We start from the raw sequence: 23,600 nt of genomic DNA, 5'->3' as shown, positions 1-23,600 counted from the left end.
TCCTTTATTTATCATAACTTTAAAATTTCAAACAGCCCCATGTCCAGACTTCAGCTAAGAATTTCAGTTGGAGTTCTTTAACAGTAACTATTTTCCTGGCCAACATTTAGGATTTTGTCACGACTTTTACATACAAGTTCATCCAAGGGCATGTCCCGACGTTGACCTCGAGGTCAATACAGAAGGAAAATGTAATACACACACCCTAACATGCTACTTGGTGTTTATTAGTGCATTATTAGAACACTAGTATGTTGGTTTGTCAAGGGAAAGAGGAAAATTTTCAAAATAATTCTGCAAAATTGGACATCATTTTGGAATGGCAGTGTTTGCAAGTCTGTAACAGTCTCCATTACAATTAGACACCGAAATCTTTGATTGTTTATCTTTCATTATACATAGGGATATAAAAATAACAAATAAAGTCTAATATGTTCTTCTCAAGTCTTTAATTATAATTCAATCAAAAACAATATCAACAGACTTCTTGTTAAACGTATATGCACTCGCTGAAACATAAAACCATATTGTCATTACAAATGTATGGCATTGTACAGCTTCTCTTCCGAAGTAAGACTTCATTTAAATCCAATAATTTAAATCTGAAAGTCATTGTAGAATACTGATACACGGCGATACTCTATCAGTGACTATACATACTATTCTTGCTGCAATCATTCGAAGGCAAAAATCTGCATGTTACTGAAGCAATGATTAATTTTCTCTTAAATTAAGTTTCATGGATTATTATTAGATCTATTGGAAAGAACTGTAAAATCATAAATTTTTGTGAGGTTTAATGTTTTAGTATCATGAACATACTGATAATCGAAATTCTCAATAAATATAATACTCAAGTCCCCACAAACATATAACCTGCAATTTTCAAAGACCACAAAAATTTGACCCCACAAAAATAAATGATTCTACAGTATGTTAACAGTGTTCTGAAAATCGAATTAGTATAAACATAAAATAGGTGTATACTACACAACAATATAAACAGATATATGCAGGACTAAAGAAGGAACTTTGGAGGTAAATAAACTACCATTCAATATAATTTTCATATGCTAGATATTTAGAAAAAATAATTTCAACAATAACATCACAATTTCGTAAACATTTACTGAAACTTTTTTTCAAAACTGAAATATGATAATTGGATTTCTAAAATCGAAAATATGTTTGCGTACATTTCCATCCTAAAGCAGGTTGAACATTTTTGTAATTTTTTTTTAATGATGTGATGAAAACTGTTGCCAATATATGAAATATTATCATCATAAATCTAAAAATGACTAAAAAAAAAGCATATTTTTTGCTAAACTGTTACACAAGAAACCCTCTGCTAATCTACAAAACAGTTTACACTCTTGGATTTAATCAATGACGATCAGATTGGATTCAATCAATATCTGGCCAAGACTACAAATGGTTACAATAATTCATACAATATAAATATATGTACTCTGTACTTGGTGAAGATCAGATGTGTTCAAGGGGACTTTGATAATGACATGCCATTTCTATTATAATAGTGTATATTACAAAGGTTACAATGGAAAATGAAATACACAAAATACATCCTGCTTGTGATTTTTAGCACCAAATTAAGCCGTTAAATTCTTTTGAGAAAATTGTAATGTGTGTAAAATATGGAAAAAGATTTGACTTGGGAACATGCTACTACAAATATCCACTCTTTCTGATTTCAAAATTATACAGAGAAAATTGTGTAGCATTCACAACAAGTAAATGAAATAAGAATTCTTCTTTTTTCAAATTTAAGTTGTTGGTTTTTACCTGTGTAAATGTAACTGAGTGAAATAAACATTAAAATGTGCATAAATTAACTATGGTCCAGCTTATGATGAACAGAATGAGTTTTGTACTTCACAGATATACAAAAAAAATCTCATATCCAACATGTCTAACATTACAAAAGAAAATTTAACAACAAATAATTTAGACTTCACAATAAATTACAGTTTTACCACAACAAAAATAATCACACAAAAACTATATCAAACATCATAAAAGTTCATTCATACATCACACAACAGAATATGACTTAACATTCAAAACATTTGGCACAGTGTAAAGCATGCAAAGAAAAACATGTAAGAACAATATATGTAATGAATAAAAGAAAGTTAGCAGAAACATACATGATAAATCTTAATCTGATATGTAACAAAAAAAATTCAAGTCATGGGAACTTGCATATAAATGCATGTATAATACAATGTAATATTTGTTGCCATTTACAACTGTTTAATACAGTATACATTGCAAACACTACATTATATCACATATATTGTAAAAATGTTCAACTGAACAGAACAAAATCTGGCGATTTCTATTTAAAAAATAACATACCTTTATAAATTTTCTATTACTTCTTCTGGATCAACATCCAGATATGGATTGTTAAGGCATCATTATTTTAGAAGCATGAATTAATTGGGTGATGCAATATCTATCTTGTGCACGAGATTACCGTTGACGCCTACTGTTGATGCTTTTAAAGTGGAATGTTAACAATTGAAGGGGAAAAAAATAAAAAGAAAGAAGAAGAAAAAATAAACCTAAGTAAATAATTACAGGATGCAGCCTTACAAGAATGTGGTTGGATAACAGTGGGCACTCCGGACACTACAACAGCTCAGAATCTGTTGTCAGGCTCTCATTAATGATACCACCCTCCTGTTCCTCCTGAACTATTTTCACTTTCTCTGGTGACATATACGTAGCGACAGCTTTGATTCTCACTTCATCTGGGACATTTTCAACGGTGATCATCCGGTTGTAAGCTTTCCATTTGCGACAGAGTCGAACATACATTTTGCATTGAACATACATGAAAACCAATCCTCCAGTGAAGCCAATGGCCACCACAATAAGTTTGGTCCAGAACGGCCAGTCTAAAGCACCTTGTTCCACCTCCTCCGTGGTTCTGTCGATCAGGACGTATAGTGACCAAATAACACAAGTTATAGCTATCACGTGGAATGTCACAGAACAGGTGATTTTGCGTCTCTCCACAGCAGACATCTGCAGCCTTTCCCACTAAAAAATACACAACTTCAGCATTAAACTTAAAATGGGAGAGAACTACTGCTTACTATATACAGTGGTGGATCCAGAGGGGGCAGCAACCCCTCCTTCAGTTGATTTTTTTTAAAAGGACATCGTAGAAGACGTAGCGAGTCTCTGTCTTGGGATCTTCAACCAAACCCAACCCCAATCCCCTATCTTGGGCGGAAATAGTATCAACTTGGGTTGTAAACCCCCTTGAATTTTTTTTTGATCCATCATCAATATATACAGTATATATATTTACATTTGCTGATGACAAGTCGACAATAAAGGCTATACTTCACAATATGTACATAATCCTCATATATGCACTTTGACCTTGGTCTACAGAATTTTTATGTGCGACTTAATTGAAGAGTGAATTGAATGAATCAAGTAGGTCAAGGAAAATTTAAGAAACAGTTTAAAATGTAAAGATAAACAATAATTGTCTATAGTTTTCATGTTAACATGAGGATGATGCAAACATCACACACATCTGGTGAATCAGTGTGAATTATCACATGATCCACTGTACATCTCAAAAGCTAGGCAGTAAAAATTGTCTTGCTTCTGATGAAAAGGAATTGCATGTTTTCAGCAAACAAGAAGTATATACTAGTATTATGAATTAGTCATACCATGTGTCATGGCATGCAAAGAACTTGCTAACAGAGAGTCTGGGGACAAAAATAAAGACTAGTCTGTTATTGTCTTGAGAGAAAAAAGTGTGAGAAATTAGCAGGAAGAAAAAAGAAGAAAAAGATTCTCTTCTTTAATCGGAGGTAAAAGTACAAAAGCCTGAAGTCTCCGTCAAGACTTAGCTCTACTGAAATTCTGGTCAATCAAGAGGAAGTAATAAATTTAAACGGACTGAAAAGATATTCACATGTTTTACCATCTGCAGGGTATCAAGCCACTTTTGGTCTATAAAATATAGGATTATAGGGCTTTTTTACGGAGTTTATAGGGCAAATATTGGGATTTTTACAGCAGATTTATAGGAATAAATAGAGTTTCTATTAAAGAATTTGTATAAAATTTTATTGTTTCTGCATAAAAATCTAGCATATACATGTAAGATCTTACTGGAGAAGAAATAATATTAAACATAAACAAAGACAAAATCCTTTCAGATATGTACAGTTTTCCATCCAATAGACAGTTTTTATGCAATCATCATAGTTATTCTCTTCATATTAATCTAATTAGATATCAATCTAGCATCAGCTCCTGGAATTTTGGGGTTTACTTCTTTTCCCTTTTTTTTTTTTTAATCATTTTTGAAAATAGGACTGTCATTTGTTTTGGATATATAGGGCTTTATGGGGATTTTAATGACTTAAAGGGAAAATATAGGAACCTTCAAGTTTATAGGAATAAATAGGGACTTAATTGACACCCTGCATCCGTGATGTGTTGATTTTTTTTTTTTATAAAATCTACATGATATTTGATTAATCTCAAGACTTTTCATGATGATTCATATCAATTTTCTGCAAAATTCACCTTAAAGTTAAGTAGTTCTATTTATTTGGCATTGGAGAATGTGGGGTTATATGAAACACAAAAATTCCAACACAGGAAATACTATAGTCATACAAGAGGTCCATGGGCCTTAATTGTCACCCGAGTATGCACATTTTTTATCTCTAGGAATCAATGTGTAAACTGTGTGCTTTTACTACATCTTCTTAAGGTGGGTCCTTAGTCCTGGATTTTTGGGGTTTAGGTAGCATTTTTTTTGTTTGGAATCAATAAATTAACATTCAGAGTAATGAGAAAAGGCAAAATAGTGAAGGATTTCCATATTAATTTTCATTACAGACACTACTGAAGTAATGTACCCCTATGTAGATTTTTATGAAATTCATTCGAAACAGTTATCTGTTGTTATTTTAAAATTAAAAAAATAATGATAATTTAAATTGCATTTATTTATCAGGAAACATGTCAATAACTAAAACACATGTCATTTTCAATCTGTTCGTCAAGTTTTAGTACAATAAGTGCAAAATTATTGAATTAGCCTTATTCTCCAAAATGTTAAAAAACAAACAAATATGGACACAATTTCCTTATAGCATGGTTTACATATCATTTTTTCTGTTTTTATTAGTAGATGTACATATGTTATATTTATTTATGGGAAAAAATCCATACCTATCCTTAATAATTTCAAATCTATAGCTTCCAGAGTATGTATACCCCCATAAAAAACCTAAGTCTGGCACCATACAGCTGAGTTATTCAAAACCACTCATGGATTAAAATTCTATGTAATTTCATGAAAAGACACAGATAATAATTCCTTGTCACCTTGGTAAAATGTTTGTGAAAAATATAGGAAGTCTATTGCATAATGGACTTGATAAATAATTTAATGTAAGCAGAGTTATTGTCCTTGGATTCAACATTTTGAAACACATCATTGACTATTCAAATATAACTAAGACTTTTGAAATATTTTATGGCTAACAATGTGTGATTTTCTATTTAAGTTCTAAAACGGCAAATGAATTTTTACATTTTTCAAAGAGGGTTAATTGCTCATTAGTAAACATGCAAATAGCTTGCCTGCTTGATGTCAAGGAGTAAATATTTTATAAAATACTTTGCATTTTCAACATATGATTAACTAAGCCCCACCCTGGGACCTGAACCCAAGGGTCATACATTTCACATTGCTCATTATAATCATACAAAACAGCTTGTACAGCAGTAAAGAAAACTTTCTATTGCATTTTCATACATAATGTATATGTACATGTATATGACCAGTCTAACCCCATTCTGGTAGCTGAATCTTGGTGTCATGAATTTCACAATTCTGGAAAAGGGCTCAATGTCCATTATAATCATGCAAACATTTTGCCTCCTTGATGTCCAGAAGTAAAGAATAAAATTTTCTAAGATATAATGTATTTTTAAATGACCAACTCAGTCCCAAACTGGGGCATGAACTCTGACCCAGAGTCCTGAAGTCAAGAATTTCAGTTTCCATATAGGGCTCATTATAATAATGCTAACATTTTGCCTCCTTGATGTCCAGCAGTAAAGATGAAGACTTTCTAAGATTTCATATATAGCCATTGTTTTTGGCAGGTACATATAATTTTGGTGATTTCCAAAGATTCACCAAAATAAAAATGTCCATGGTTTTGGTCACACCCCTCAGGCCCCAGGGAGGCAGGACCCATGAAATTCCCAATTTTTGTTCCGTTTTACCCATGTATTAATTGGTTCAGCTGTTCCAGAGCAGTTGAAAATGTTCAAAAGTTTATGACTGATGCACAATGAATGATGACGTACGATGACAAAAAAAAACCAAATAACAATTCAGCATTTCTTATTTCATGGTGTTGTCCTTTGTAAAATGCAGTAGTTCTCCATTGAAACGTATTGGTGAATTTGATAACAATTCATCGGTCACAACAGTATTCATTTCATAACAAAGAGGTCCCAGGTTCGAATCCCAGCACCTGCATCAAACCGAAGACATTTAAAAATTCATAGCACCTGGCATTACAAGTGGAAGTCTGAAGTCTTTCAGATGAGACTGTAACATCAAAGGTCTTGCATGTCTATAGGAGTTGGCACTTTAACTGTCCTTACTTGGGCACAATACATAGGCCAAAATTTGAGGCATTTCACCAAGAACTGGTGATGTCTCAGTATAAACAAGAGGTACTGTGAGCAATGCTCACTAAGAATACCCCCCGCTTACCCCAATCTCCCAAAGGGTGTTGGTAATAGGTATAAACTACCTCTTTTCTGAGTGTAAAAAACAAATGGCATGACAAACCGAACTATATTGCTACTTCAATGTCCAGTGTGCGTGACCTTTGACCTTTTGACCCCAAAATCGATAGGGAACATCTTCATCCCATGGGTAGTCCATATGTATGATATGGTGACTGTAGGTGGAAAGGATAATGCTTTAGAGCCCGGAAACCATTGCGTCTACAGACGGACGGACGGACGGACGGACGGACAGACGGACAACCCGATTCCAGTATACCCCCCCACAACTTGTTGCGGGGGGTATAATGAAATATTGTTGAATGAAATGTAAGAGAACAAAACATAAAGGGATAACAATTCATTGTATGAGAAAAAAGGGCATAAGAGTAGTCTACAAATACGATTCAATTGTTAAAAAAACCCTGATGTGCTCACATGCAATTGTCATATTTGCTTTCTGGATATCATTGTGATGTTTAAACTCTTGCTCACTGTGATGTAAATGGTTTTCTTGCGATAATCATATTGGAAATTTAGGAATGTATTACTAAATACTTCCACATAATAAAACACACACTAGCTATTGTTTTGGTAATATAGAGAGTTATTAATCCAAGAAACATGATATTGACCTTGGCGTCACCTCTCTCTATATCATGTTTCTAGAACTGATAATTAATTCCTTTATATTAACCTCAACAAAAGGCAGTTAATTGTGTATTGTGGCATCATCATACGGAGAATAGTGATACAGCTAGATTCACAAAACCAAAGCGTACCGATCCAAAGTTAAAAGAATCAACAGCATCAAGACATAAGAGAACAATAAGCATACAATAAACCTGATCACCACTGTTTATACACATAATCTCACTAATGGGGAAACCAGCTTCATGAGGAAACATTTACATGATTAATTTCTTAATTTCAAATGAAAAGACTGGTACATCTAATATTTTGTCCACTGAGAGTCTCACTCATATTTAGTGCACTGTCTAGTTATGACTTAACGATGCCTGCTACAAACAAACTTGGTTCAAAAATAAAAATGAAAACTAAACTTTATATTTTCATAAGTTAAATGAATACAATTCACCATTTGAAATGATATTTATTCCCATAATTTCTAAATCAAGTCCAAAACAGTGGAGGAAATTTTGTATAGATCGAGTTATATAGGGAGGGGTAATATATTTCAACTTTTGAACATCGTAAAAATTTACCAGTTCCTTATTGATTAGGAATTTATATCTGTACTAATTACAACAAAAAAATATATATCAACCCATGCACCCATTTTAATTGTATCAAATGTCCTTTGATTCAGAAAAAAATATGCCCTTCCTTTCCTTTCAGGATCTATAGAAAAGACATTGCTTCTCTTCTGAGAGAGGTACCATGGGGATCAGAGTTAGAAAAGGTCCGCAGTATCCCTTGCTTGTTGTAAGAGGCGACTAAATGAGGCGGTCATTCGGATGAGACCGTATAAACCGAGGCCCCGTGTCACAGCAGGTTTGGCACGATAAAAATCATTCCCTGCTTAAAGGCCATAAGCGCCGAGGATAGGCCTAAATTTTGCAGCCCTTCACCGCCAATGGTGACATCTCCATATGAGTGAATAATTCTCAAGCGGGATGTTAAACAATATACAATCAATCATGCAATCAACCAATCTTCTGAGAGAGTTGATAAGTTATAATGATCGTTGGTTTCTGATGCTGAGCTTGTGGTTTGTACAATGCACTTTGCAATATCAAACCTATTTCAATCATGCTCCTAGGTCATTAATGAACTTGCATCTACTTAAAGGTATAACTCTCTTGGAAGACTTTGAAAGTGGGCTGTAAAATTACTGCAATTAAACATATCAATTTCAAGAATTGGAATGGAGTTATCAAGAAGAAGTTAAATATGTTGAATTGTTAATGGATGATATATGACGACGGACGCAGACCAATAGCAGTAGGTTACTCAGGTGACCTAAAAAGTAAAAAAAAACTAGGTTGTGACAGAAGGACTGATGGTCAGACAGATGGACAGAGTGCAAACTAATACACTGTAGTACCCTTCAGCTCTGCCAGTAGGGGACTAATAAGCAAAATATTAAGTTATACAGAAAGCCAGTATATTCACCTTTCTGAATGGTTTAACTTTTGAGGTCATTTTGTACTCGTACTTGCAGAGTTCACAGCATTCTTTATCAGAGCTTTTGATCCACTTTTGTAGACATTCCTGGTGGACAAATTTCATGCTGCCATCACAGAGGCAGGGTGCAATGAGGGGGGAGTCCTCCTCAATCTCGCACACCTCGCACTGACAAATCCGGCAACAGTCCTGTCCTGATGACAGCATGGAAAGGCTTGTCTCACATCTCTCTGTAATCTTGGGGGTTGGAGAATTCAGGTGATGAGTTTCCTACAATTTATAAACAAATGATTGCTTAAACTTGCCCTAGAAACGAATCACAATCAATGAAACACACCATTTGAATTCTGAAAGTCCTTAATTCTTATCAGATTCCAATCATTGCTGTTAAAGTAGTACCCGTATGTCAACATGTAATTTTCACAAAATTATAAGAGGATTACCATCAGAATATAAACAAGCTTTCTAACCACAGTGGATATGTGTTATAACATGTATTGTATTTGCAATCGGCAGAGTAAAATAAGGTTTAAATGTTTACACTTGAGCAAATTTTTATCAATTTTTATTTGAATCGATCTAGAACAAATCCCATTTTGTCTTTACATTTTACAGTGAATATCTGACCTTCACTGAAACTGTCCATTTACACCATTATTAGATACATACTAAATGTACATAAGTCATGTAGTCTTTAAATTAGCTATACAATAGTAAATGTAAACACTCAAATAGTTTTAACTAAAGTATTCAGGAAGGAAACCTTAATGAGAGTGAAGTTCCAGTTTTAAGTTATAGAGCATGACACAAAGACAGACCAACTGACAATACATAAAGTAAACCCTCTTTGTCACTAATGCTTTCTAGGAAACACCAATAGAAACAGATCTCGTGTATTTCTTACTACCGCCAGTTATTTTATATCAGTGCATGTCATTCATATATATATATATATTTCATCTTTTAGCTCACCTGACCCGATGGCTTAAGTGAGCTAGCTTTTCTGTTTAGTGTCTGTCTGTCTGTCTGTCATAAACTTTCTCATTTTCAACTTTATGAGAAGTCTAAATGTGATGCAGCTGCTAAACTCCAGCAGTGACCATATTTATAGAACTCAAACGACCACCTTCCTTTAACTTTGCACCTGGTAATAGTGAGTGACCACCTTCTTTTAACTTTGAACCTGGTAATAGTGACTGACCAAAGAATAAATTGCAATCCATCACCCAAGTGAGTCGTTGAAGTGAACCAAAAATAGTGAGTGTCCAAAAAAGAATGCTGAAGGACTATGTATGATAACTGTTCCTGTAAACTCAAAATTTCAAAACCTTTTTTTTTTTTTTTTTTTTTTTTTTTTTTACATAATTTGTGTCTGGTATTTAGGTATTTGAAATACATAACATTAAAACTGATGCAATTTCTCAATTTTACTCTTAGACTAATTGAGAGTTAATTAATATACAGTTGTGGATGTTTTCCTTTCAGGAAACAGTGCAGCTTAGAACAAACAAGATTTTACTATCATATATTATACTGAAACGATAAATCTATGGTATATAGATTAAGTCTGTCCAACACTGTGCTTGATGTTTTACAGAAGAAAAACTGAAAAACAGCACCATTATACTTCAAAATATTGAAAATAGCAGAAAAAAGGTAATGTTTTGACATCATAATTCCTAATCAAATCAAGGATAATAATTTGAGTTTCAATGCCCTTTTTTGTGCTTAAAATGCACATAAGTTAAAAACAAAAATATTAATATTGATTTTGGTGGGCAAATAGAGCCCTTATCATACATAATTCTTTGAAGCAGAGAAGTTGTGTATGTGTATTTCTGCAGGCAAACCATGCACACTATACAGTTTCATTTTTAATATAAGCTATATATTCACACACATTACCAATACTTATCCTTTCAGTCTAATAGTGTAATAATGGGTCCTAACTCAGGAAACCCACATTTTTCTTTGACAGCCATTGATAATTGCAGTTTCTTATTCTTTGTGTATAATTTAAGGTGAGTTTCATCACATTCTTGAAAGTGAATGGCAATTAACCCTTTGAGACAATGAAGTTTATACTCACAATTGGAGAATATGTCAATCTGTCCTCTAGGACAAGGTGGTGAGAAGACAAAGAAAAAACATAACAGATAGCCATCACACATTCTTTCACTATAGTTCACATTGATCAATGAATGCATTATGACAGACAATATGTGTTATGGGTAAAACTTGATACAGCTCTACTTTGGCGCTGTAAATCACTTTCCTGTGTGTTGAGTACAACAAATGCGGGGAGGGCACTAATAAACCCAGTTACAAAACAGATTTCAAAGGCTGAAATGTTTAAATTTATGACTTCTCAATCAGATATTGATAACAATGGCAGTAGTAAATCTCTATTTATGCTGTTATAATTTCTTCATGTATAATTATTCATCATGCATGAAATACAACTCTCCGTGTTTATAAAACAGACTTAATTTGTAAATTTATATAACATGCCATATACATGTATACAATGAACAGAAGTGTTATAAATACACGTAACATTTATTGTCTATACATTAGCATGTTAGCTGGTAAGCATATTGTTGTATTGTATTGTTTATTGGCTTTTTAAAGTATAATACATATTTAATTACAGAGTATAAACAAAAAAGCTGTATATAATATGAAATGTTGAGTGAATAGGGGCCATGATTTTTACAAACTTGAATCTACACTACGTCAGGAAGCTTGAAGGTAAATGTCAGCTCTTCTGGCTTAGTGGTTCTTGAGAAGAGTTTTAAATGACCCCACCCTATTTTTGCATTTTTGTGATTCACTCCCCTTTGAAGGGGGCATGGCCTTCATTTCAACAAACTTGAAAGCCCTTCACACTTTTTGCCAAGTTTGGTTGAAATTAGCCCAGTGGTTCTGGAGAAGAAGTCGAAAAAGTGAAAAGTTTACAGACAAGCAGACAGACGATGGACAACAGGCAATCAGAAAAGCTCACTTAAGGAGTGATCAATTTCACATCTCCTATAAGCAATACAAAATAGATAGTTGGGTAAACACGGACCCCTGGACACACCAGAGGTGGGATCAGGTGCCTAGGAGGAGTAAGCATCCCTGTCAACCAGTCATACCCATCGTAAGCCATATATCTTGATCAGGTAAACAGAGTTATCCGTAGTCAAAATCAGTGTGCCATGAACGGTCGAACAATTGGTATGAAACACGTTAGACAGCATTTGACCCAATGATAGGTTGTATCAAATTGGCAAACTAGATTGTTATAATGATCATAGAATTTGTGAAATGCTGACTTTAAACAAGACTGTTGAAACCCCTGCACCATCAACTTGTTTGTCAGTAGCCTGCCTCGATTTAAAAAACTGACCATATGCAGAATAAGCTCTTGCGTATTGAATCAGTTGAGAGATATAAACAACATATGCATGTGATAATGGAATATTGCTATATAAATATGGAAAGTTGACGATGGAGAAGCTGAAATCCTCCCGTTTGTCATAAAGTTGAGTTGCTAGTATGCCGTTAGTATCTACTTTGAAATTCAATAAAATATCTAAGTATGAAGCAGAAGTGGACGACTCTGTGGTGTTTTTTATTTCCAGTACACAGGGATATATCGAATCGGCATTTGAATGAAAGTTATTATTGTTAATAGATAAAACGTCGTCGATATGTCTAAATGTCAAATTCAAGAGCAAGAGATTTCTTCTTCTCAAGTAGAAGTTTTTTAATAAATTCTGCTTCATAGGAATATAAAAACAGGTCAGCTAATAAAGGAGCACAATTCATGCTCATGGGAATTCCAACAGACTGTTGGAGGACCTGATCACCAAAGACCACGAAGATATTGTCAATGAGGAACTCCAGCATATTTTTTTATTTCAACTACAGAGTACTATTTTTTAAAACAATAAAAAATCATCTTCAATACAAAGTATAAATGCCATGTGTATTAATTGTGAAGGTGTGTGGTTTTTATAATATTTTCATTTCTGTTGTTCTTCTACAAGGCATTACTTTGTGACAGTTATTCATAATTACATATCTAATATGTATTAAATTGTTTTAACGTACAAACATACTTTCTACTCAACATCTGAAACCAGCTTTATGTACTCACAATACTTAAATTTTACGAAAAAGAGTAAATTTCCTACCTTTGCATTTTCTACTAGCTATTACTAATCAGTTATAAGACTATCTGGCCTAATATGTGGATTTGTTACATTTCTTGACCACATCTGACAAGAAAAATGAATGCTTTGCTGATCACACCAATTAATGTCATCACAGTGTGTCAACTTCTCATAACACAAAAGTGTGAAAATGATGTAGAATAATTTTTCTACGATTAATTCTAGCATTATTTGCATATACTATGCTTTATTTGGACACCTGATAGGTAATTTCTGATCTGGCTGGGAAGGGTCATGATTACGGAAGAGTTACACGCTAAAAAATACATAACAGACCATTGGGCTATTATATGCAACCTCCACAGGGCAAAATTCTATTCTGTAGACCTCTTACAAATAGTACTGATTCAGATGATGAATTTCATTAACTTTGGAAAGTTGCATTTCTGGTTTTCATCCCCCTCAAATGATTGACCTTGCTGACTTTGCTTGAAGGACACATAAACAAAGTGGACATCAAAAACTGAGCATTTTTCCCTTTCTTCTCACATGCAGTCTTCCTCTTTAAGGTTTGTGTTTATCAGGCTAAACATATAATCATAGACTATGGATGGTGGTGAAAACAGGAAAAATGCAACTTTCCCATTTTAACAGGACAAAAATGTTTGAAGGCCCATAAAAGAAAAGGGGTGTGAAGAATTAAACAATTACATCTGTAACAAAAAAGGAAGAATTTCACAATCTGGTGTCTCCATGATCAATATAACCATGCATCTAGTTTCATTCTCAAATGTTCAGGATTTCTTATATTTAATGAATTTTCACTACCAGTATATTATATGATTCCTGGAGCTTGAGCCTCTAACCCATGGAATATGCATTTTACATTTTTAATAGAGGCCTCAATGCTACAAGGCTCGAAATTAATATATGCCCATCAGTCCATGACTGGTTAAAAGTCTGGCAGACTGATTGACATTTGTTTTAGTCAGTCCGATGGGACTGGTTAATTTTCTAAATCGTCAGTTTGAAAAACATGCTTATCCAATTTTAAACCTGCCTTTGGCATTCTTCAATAGACATCAGACAAACCTCACTGAGTGTTGCAATATATTCTGAGGCATATCAAGTTAAATTCCATTATTTTATTTGAATAACAAAATGTATTTTATTATTTCTGGAAAACCCTGGTGGACAAGTAAATTTTTCTGCGGCCTTGTTGAAAATAAATCCAATCAGTCCGGCTGGACTGGAAATATAAAAAGTTAGTTTCAAGCCCTGTACTATGCATCTACTTTTTTTTCCTAGACATTTTCAAGAGTATAGAGGATTTTTTAAACATTCACCATCTGATCCACAATTTTTGGTAGAGGTTTTTATGCTAAGTACCGGTATAACAAAACATCCAGTTTTTATGCCAGATGCTAAGGGGTAAAGAAAATTTTTAAAGACTGTACTACTTTTAAAGGTTTCAATCCCATCCCTTGGGTTCCAAAAGAGCAGAGACCATGAAATTCACAATTATTGTTCTCCTCTCCCTAAAGATGCTCCACTGCAAATTTGGTGAAAAAAGGCAATGCAATTTCTGAGAGGTCAAATATCTTCAAAATTAATAATGGACGGCACATGACGAAAGACATGTAGACACAGATAGCAGTAGGTCACCCGAGTGACTGGTGACCTTTGAGAAAAGAGGAAGATGTCTTTTGTACATATTTTTTTCAGAGCAACTCCTGTGCTTCAAATGTTGCCCGGGCTCTGATGACCAAGTCTGATCGAGTCTTATTTTCCAGTAAATTTGTTCAAGCAGCCTGTTTACATGCAGGCTGCAGCTAATTGTAATTTTTAATCAATTACTCCTTTTTTGGCATCATTTCAATACCATGCAGCCATCAAAATGCATTCCTACAATTGTATGTAAAATTTTGGATTCCTAGCATTTGGACCCAGCCTGCCCCTGGGAGCTATTGTTGTTCAAACTTCAATACTGAACACTGTATATTAGGCCATTACATTTTGTAACTTCAATGTTCCTGAAAAGAGTTTTAACTTATCCCCTAGTATTATTTCTAAACTGTCACTCAAAAGGGAACAAGGCCATACATATACAAGAGGCCCATGGGCAACATCGCTCACCTGAGTCAACTTGGCCCATATCTAAAGATTTTCCATACATATTCGCATGTAAAACTTTGATCACTTTTGTGGCCCCAACCTACCCCGGAGGGTCATGATTTTTACCAACTTGAATCTGCACTATATCAGGAAGCTTTCATGTAAATGTAAACTTCTTTGGCCCAATGGTTCTTGGGAAGAAGATTTTTAAAGATTTTCTCTATATATTAGTATGTAAAACTTTGATCCCCTTTTGTGGCCTCATCCTACCCCCGGAAGTCATGATTTTAACAAACTTGAATCTGCACTATGTCAGGAAGCTTTCAAGTAAATGTAAGCTTTTCTGGCCCAGTGATTCTTCAGAAGAAGATTTTTAAAGATTTTTTCTATATATTAGTATGTAAAACTTTGATCCCCTATTGTGGCCCCATCCTACCCCCGGGGGACATGATTTTAACAAACTTGAATCTGCACTATGTCAGGAAGCTTCATGTAAATTTAAGCTCCTCCGGCCCAGTGATTCTTGAGAAGAAATTTAAATGACCCCAACCTATTTTTGCATTTTTGTGATTATCTCCCCTTTGAAGGGGGCATGGCCCTTCATTTGAACAAACTTGTAAACCCTTCATTTAAGGATGCTTTGTGTCAAGTTTGGTTGAAATTGGCTCCAGTGGTTCTGGAGAAGAGGATGAAAATCTGAAAAATTTACGCCGACACATGACAGACAACTAACAAATTTTGATCAGAAAAGCTCACTTTAGACTTCAGCTCAGGTGAGCTAAAAAATGTGCCAAGTATGTTTCATGGTGCTGCTAAACCTGTCAGACACGTAAAAAGTAATGCATCAGACAAATAAATGGACGCTATAGACTTACAACAGACAAACTTTGATTACAACTCTCACCTGACCTTTGGCAAGGTAACTAACAATGTAAATAACAAAACATTTACCTGTTTTTGATTTGGTTGAGCCATTTTTCCATTTGAAAGTAATTCTCTTAGAGATTCAGGGTTTATTCTATATGAATATATTTTTCTTATAATGTCTGTTTATAGTTTTATTCATGTGTTCAATTTGCCTACACCTAAATCTTTTGTCTATGTAATCAATGTTTCATGTTTCTCAGAGACATAAAGGACACCATGACCTACACCAAACAAGTACATTATAGAACCTGACACCCCAGCGTCTGTTTAACAAAGTGATCTACTTGTGAAGGTAGGTAATCCTCACAGGGTGTGAAAAGCATGACTGCTTTATTACTGCTGCATCATATAGCTCTCTATAAACCTATGATTTCTGCAATGGATACCCATCTTTCAAATACTGCATCAGAATTCCATATTCTGTTTCTAGCTATCCTTCATTCTATACATTATAGGAGAAATTATACATTTTGTCACAGGTGGGAGTATGTAGGGAAACAAAGACGCTCAGTTTACATTTCAAAAACAAGTACAAAGACCAATTAGACCAGTACCCTCTCATATCGCCTGAGAATATAGCGGTTAGGGCATTCACTTCACAACCCTGATATTGCAGGCTTGATTTTTTATCCAGCCTTGATAAAAGGCTACCTGCTCCTTCTAAATATATCTATTTATTTTCAGGAAATGTTTTTTATATGTTTTAAATATATACACTATATACCAAGTTTGGCCCTCCCCTGAACTCAGAACCTCTACCCCGAAAATCATGAAAGGACCTCCCTACTTTAGCTGTAGCTTGTGGTCCGTTTTTACCCTCTTTTCAAAAAAAAAATTGATTGATCTATTAAACTTCTTGGTAAATATTAATCACTGATGTATCTCCAGTAAGTGTACAGTCCTTTTCCCTTGGGACATTGGAAGATAAGTGTAGACACTAAGTTTTACATGGTCACCATTAGCCTGAGAACTACAGAATTACTACCCAAGGGCAACACGTCAGGTAAATGAGGCGGAAAGAAAATGTATAGTTTTTGTAGATTTTATAGTATTAATTCTAAAGAATTTCATCACCAGCACAAGATTGTCTAGTGTTGCCTTTTAGATATAATTTTCTTTATTACAAAAACGACTTGCAGGGAGGTCCTTTACAATTTTAGTAGATTAAAAGTCTTCATTCTCTACATGATTATGCATTTAGCTTGGGTTTCCTTACAGATGTGCAGTCGTAGATTTCAATATTTGGCCGTTTTTACCCCGCCCCTAAGAGCCTGGAGGTTCAGGAGTCCTAAAATTTACAATTCATGTCCCCTCATCCCAAAGATGCTTTATACCAAATTTTAAAAGAATTGAAATGGTAGTTATCAAGAAGTTAAAAATGCTCAAGAGTTAACAGCTGATGCACGGCGACAAATGCAGAGCAATAGCAATAAGTCACCTGAGTGATTCAGACGACCTAACAGGGACATAAAACAACATACAACAACCCCAAATCAAGTTTTCAAAGTTTTGGAAATCTGTATAATACCCATCAGGTTTCATTATTACATAATTATACAATTTAATGTACGTAGTATACATCTTCACATTGGTATGATGATGCTGTCATGTTTTCTCCCAGTTTGAAGATTGATAATAAAAATTGGGAACAAAGTTTTACTTTAAGAACTTTGAGAAATTAAAGTTTGAGACAATGACTCTCTAGAGTTACTTATGTAATTCATAATTTTTTAAAGAAATTTAGATTTATATACTACTAACTGCTCAATTTTCTCAAATTGATAAACACTAAAAAAAAAAAATACTTACGTATACTTAGGAAAATCATATACCATTGCATTGGAATGAAATGTTATCAAGCTGATATCACAGTGATTATTATGCATTTCAGATTATTCCTACTATGCAATGCACATAAGAATTTTGATAATTACTTTGTGCTGTGCATTCATATACACATCTTGTACAAGTTATTATTTTATGCAAATTTTGATAAAAATGCACATTTTCTGCTGATGTTTTCCATCACTTTGAAGGACTGAATTTACATGCATATTAATTATTTACTAAAATGATATAAACAAAAAAGAAGTTTTGAGGTGGTACAAATGAATTCATTATTAATTATTATGCATTGTTTGTGCAGGCATATAAAATGATAAATTCTCTGTCAAATAAGAACTTCTAGTGCCTCTTCATTACAGAGTTATCATCTGTAGAAAAATTTTACTTGTGACCTTGATCTTTGTCAAATGACCTTGGGTCTGGGTTATGACACATCACTTGGTCATAAGCAAACTTTTTATGATCTAGAATGTTTTTCAATCACAAGTCATGGCCCATGCCAGGGTTTCAGGTCTCAAGGTAAGATAAGGAACTAATAGATACTACTATACCCTGGCAAGAATAAATGTCACAATTTTGGTAGAGATGTCCATGCTTTTAACTGTATTGCACACAATTTTAAGTAGAAAGCTATAACATTTTCTTTAAATGAATTATTCAGTCCTACTCTGCATTCTAAACCCCTGGGGTTTGATAGAGATCTTCATGCTCACGATAACTATGTACTTAATTTGAAAAAAATCATTTTAAAAGTGTAGGGCCCTTAAGGGGCAATGACAATTAAATCCCTAGAGTTGCTATACACCAATTTTGGTGAAAAGGGGCACATTGTCTTTGACAAAAAGTTGAAAATGTTCAAATTTTAATGACTTACAACAATTGTTGATGCACAGACAGCAAAAAGTGACCTAAAAAGAATGAATTCCCCTAGCAATAGCATAGTTTAGAAAAAAAATTCCACTTCCTCTTTTTACAAAATTTTATCTGATGTAAAACCAGACCTGTTTACCCCGTCCAACTGATGTCAGTATTCTAGAACCAAGTTGTCAGTATTTTGAGCACTTTGTCAGTATAAAAGTTGAATATAGCAAAAAATGCTATGCGGGTTGTTAAACCCTTTTTTATATGAACAACTCCTTGTTGTCATATAAATAGGATGTTGCTGTTTACTGTTGCTTTTGTATTTTGCAATGTGTAATTATCATGGTTTTCCATCATTCTTTAAGGTAGTGATTGCATGGGTCATTGAAAATTAATGAATCTATGAATTTTTTTTTATTTTCACATATTTTGTAGTTGACAGTATCTGCAATTCATTATGAAAGTATCATATATGATTTTCATGGAAATTGTGATGCTACGGTTGTCATAGTAACCCCTCTTGTTGACTTTCCGTAATAAATGGTACAGGTGTTTGAGGTTATGTTTAAAACAGATACAAAAGGGATAAGGGATACAAATTTTATATCAAATTGAAGTTAAAGCCTTAAATGATATATAATTTGTATTAATATGTCCATTTATTTTCATATGAAGTAGAAGCAGGGCTGCTTATGAGCAATTTCGCAATTTTTAGAAGGCAATTATTCACCAAAGCAGACATAATTTCACCCCCTGAGGAATAAATGACCAATTAATTTTTTTTATTTTTAAATATGTATTCACATATGTTAGGAGGAATTTTTCCTGAAAGTATCAATATTGGTTTTCAGGTTTACTATGGTGCTATGATCACTATAGTTACCCTCTCCTCCTTACATAAATGCTGCAGGTGATAATTACAATAGATATGTATCTTACATGCATTTATTTCAACTCATATTAAAACTACGAAAATGGTTTGATGTTTATTATTCAATTTATTCTACATAGAATGATAGTACTGTTGCTTTGGAGATGTTTTTATTACTTTCTATTTGAAATTACTTGTATATTCATGCTCTGTAAGCGTATTTTAAAAACGCGGGAAATATAACACAGCCAATGTAAACTGTGAATTGTGACGTCGTATTACCTACGACCTTTTCTTTTCTCTTTTCAAACCAAACGATTATCAAAAACAAAACTTTCATTATTTTTTAAATTATAAGAAATAACTGAACTAATTGAGAAAATCATATTAACAGCAAGTGCTGTTTTCGAAATTCACACTTTTTGATTTCTTTTAACATCCACGTTACATTGTAGATTTGCTCGATTCCCCGACTTGGAGCCTCTTAGTTGACGATCTCAAAGTGGAGGATGGGAATATTTGTAGCAAAATAAAGTGTTTTAAATCTATGTATAGTGTACTTAGGAAAGATATGATTAATATTATCGATATTCTTCGCTCAAAATGACACGTTTACATAACGTGATTCCTTGGCCTAATAGTTTCCCTTGGATATTACATTCAGCAAATTTATGTGCACAAACACCATATTCAAGTTATGAAATTTATAGCATTATATATCATAATTTTAATAGGCCTAGTAGTTTGTGAATTAAATTTACGTTTTGTAAGACTGAAAATTAACCGGGGAGCAGGGGGAGTATATGAATCATGGAGACGTAAACTATGACTATTATTTATAAGATAGGCCTAATTCAATAATCAAAACACAAGGGATTTTTCATTTGTATTTTATTTTACTTGTATATTTCTAAACATATTTTCACTTTATCCTGTGTCTGGTTATATCTGACAAGTCTTTGTTTCCATTGTCTCTCATTATCACTGATGCTTAGCGTTTGACGTATTCCGGAATCAGAAACGAAAATAGTCTCTTTTTAGATAATACATAAATTAAACCACGTGATACCATGCAATCACTACCTTAAATCTGTCATATTTTATAAAATACCACAGCATTTTGATAAACCAGGGACCTATATAGTATATAGGTTCCTGGATAAACTAATTTTTTATAGAGTCCAAGAGGTTATCTCCTTGTAGATGGTTGCCGGTTGTATTAATTTTGACCTTGCTCTTTGTTCAATAAATTTCGTTTAAATTATATTCCCTACATCCATACCATTTATCCCCTAATTTCAAAACAATTTGTGAACTTGATAAAATATGGAACGAAAATAAATACTCCATATTGAATTAATGTTAGAAATATCCATGAATCTTGTCATGGACTTATTAGACACTTTCAGCTTCGATAGGTCTTTAAGTTGTTTACTCTGAACGTGTCTGTAGCAGTCATTTATGTTTCCGTGAGCACACACTACAAAACACCATGTGATCTTTCATCGATTGTTGGAGGCATGGCCAAAGCACTCTGTATGAGTCCTTAAAATTATGGCATATTTTTTGTCTTTTTTTGAACCTCTGAATGGGTTTGGATGTTTTGTTTGCATTCTCGTCAATTTGACATTCGCCATCCATGCTTTTTAAAAAGTTTGACATAAATCAGTATCAATGGTGCGCTTTAAACAATGGTAACTTTAATTGACTAAACTGGTTCCCTATTGACCTCGCTTCTCTCCTCAGACTAATCACCGGGGAACCAGTTTAATTCAATTGGCAAGATTTTTTTTTATCATACCGATCGGAAACTGATTTTTTTCCAGATTCATGGAAAATCGTAGATTCTTAATGTGAATCCGTAGAGCGTATTTTGACTTTAAAATCCGTGGAAAATACGGACAATCTGTACAAGTAAACAGCTCTGTAAAACATAGAATTTATTTCAGTTGACTTTATCAAAAATTTAAAGATTTTAATTAGTAAGTCAAAGGTCACATTGTCATAAAAAAACAAGAGGTACTGTGAGCAATGCTCACTAAGAATACCCCCCGCTTACCCCAATCTCAAAAAGGGTGTTGGTAATAGGTATAAACTACCTCTTTTCTGAGTGTAAAAAACAAATGGCATGACAACCCGAATCATATTGCTACTTCGATGTCCAGTGCGCGTGACCTTTGATCTTTTGACCCCAAAATCGATAGGGAACATCTTCATCCCATGGGTAGTCCATATGTATGATATGGTGACTGTAGGTGGAAAGGATAACGCTTTAGAGCCCGGAAACCATATTGCTACTTCGATGTCCAGTGCACTTGACCTTTGACCTTTTGACCCCAAAATCGATAGGGAACATCTTCATCCCATGGGTAGTCCATATATATGATATGGTGACGGTAGGTGGAAAGGATAATGCTTTAGAGCCTGGAAACCATTGCGTCTACAGACAGACGGACGGACGGACAACCTGATTCCAGTATACCCCCCCACAACTTGTTGCGGGGGGTATAATGAAGCTATCTAAAAGACAATGTCACATGGCAGTAAAAACAATGAAATCATCAAAGCCCTCTCATTTGTGAGTCATAAACAAGTCTTTTTCCACACACCGATGGACACTAAAACAAACAACAAAAATGAACCAAACAAAATGCCTGAATATCATTGATTCAGAGGCATAAATATGAGAATGAAAGATTTGGCTGCTGTTATTATATTACTATCAAGTCAAGTGATTCAAATATGTCGTCTCCTCTAAAATATTGATTCTCATGATTACAACAGGAACTTAAAATCTTTATGTTGTTTCAATTTAAAGCTCCAACAGACCAATGAGGGAGAAGGTTCTTATCCAACTTGTCAGCACCACCAAGAAATATCTAAGCCATAGTACTGGTTCTGATATCAGTGCATTTAAAAAGACTTGGCTCTACCTTGAAATTACAGGTGACATTGAAGGGGGGGGGGGGGGTGGATGCAGATTTTGAGAGGTGGGATGACGTATCATCATTAACAGCTGTAATCATAAGGGGGTGGGGGAGGGGGGTCCTTGGATTTGAATTCAAACTCTGGAGAAATAGAATTTTCAAAACTTTGATTCAGATGGTAAAACAATGTGCAAGTCTTACATTTTACTAAATATAATGAGAACAACAGACAACCATGTGCTCTGCTACTAATATCAATTTTCTATGGAGATTTTAGAAAATATGATGACACATGCCTTAAACTTCTGCTGCGTTCTTCACACATGAAAACTTTTACAGTTTATTTCAAGACTTCACTTTCTTTGATGTCCTTGGAATCACTTACTCTTTAAATATTTTACCCTCATATCTCGAAGTTTTTCTCGGTCCCATTGAGTAATGAGTCAGTTTAGGACGACGCGTGGAGCTGAAAGTACATTAAGTCTTCAACTTTATACTAATCCAACTTGTATCTACATGTTATGTAATCATAGTACATGTATTGTTACAACATTAAAGCTGCTGTGTGTCGTTGCTAGTCCATCTAGTGTGCTTTGTTGTTTTATTACTGATCTTGTATCAGCAGTAAATGGGTTTAAATGAGAAGAATTTTGAAATTTTGTTTTCATAATAGGAATACTACAGGCTGTATCTGTCTTGAAGAAAGTTCGACAGAGCAGAGAAAGTAGACAAAGGCATGAAAGTACTTCACTTCCAAGACTGCCTTCAACAGTCATCAGGTATAAAAAGAAAAAATGATCATAAAATAAACTTTGAAAACTTTCACATCTACCCCACAGCATAGATACACTATTTCAAAATATTTACATTTGCAAGTACTTTGTGAACAATAAACCTTTTATTCTACTTTCATTTTGTGAACAA

At 33.9% G+C, this 23,600-nt stretch overlaps 1 protein-coding gene across 5 annotated transcripts in view; it reads right to left on the bottom strand.

Annotated features, from left to right (window-relative positions):
* Nucleotides 1-432: 432 nt before the first annotated feature.
* LOC125671846 (E3 ubiquitin-protein ligase MARCHF1-like) overlaps nt 433-23,600 on the bottom strand; it is a 39,007-nt gene continuing 15,839 nt past the window's right edge. For all 5 annotated transcript variants that reach the window (XM_048907814.2, XM_048907811.2, XM_056164384.1 and 2 more), the window contains exons 3-4: nt 8,959-9,240; nt 433-3,072 (exon numbers count right to left, since the gene is read on the bottom strand). In XM_048907814.2, the coding sequence (XP_048763771.1) occupies nt 2,659-3,072; nt 8,959-9,240 (696 nt within the window). In that variant the 3' untranslated portion in view covers nt 433-2,658. The remainder of the gene's footprint in view (nt 3,073-8,958; nt 9,241-23,600) is intronic.

This window comes from Ostrea edulis, chromosome 4 (assembly GCF_947568905.1).
Source record: "Ostrea edulis chromosome 4, xbOstEdul1.1, whole genome shotgun sequence".
Classification (NCBI taxonomy): domain Eukaryota; kingdom Metazoa; phylum Mollusca; class Bivalvia; order Ostreida; family Ostreidae; genus Ostrea; species Ostrea edulis.
This window is presented reverse-complemented; position numbering and strand designations above follow the sequence as displayed.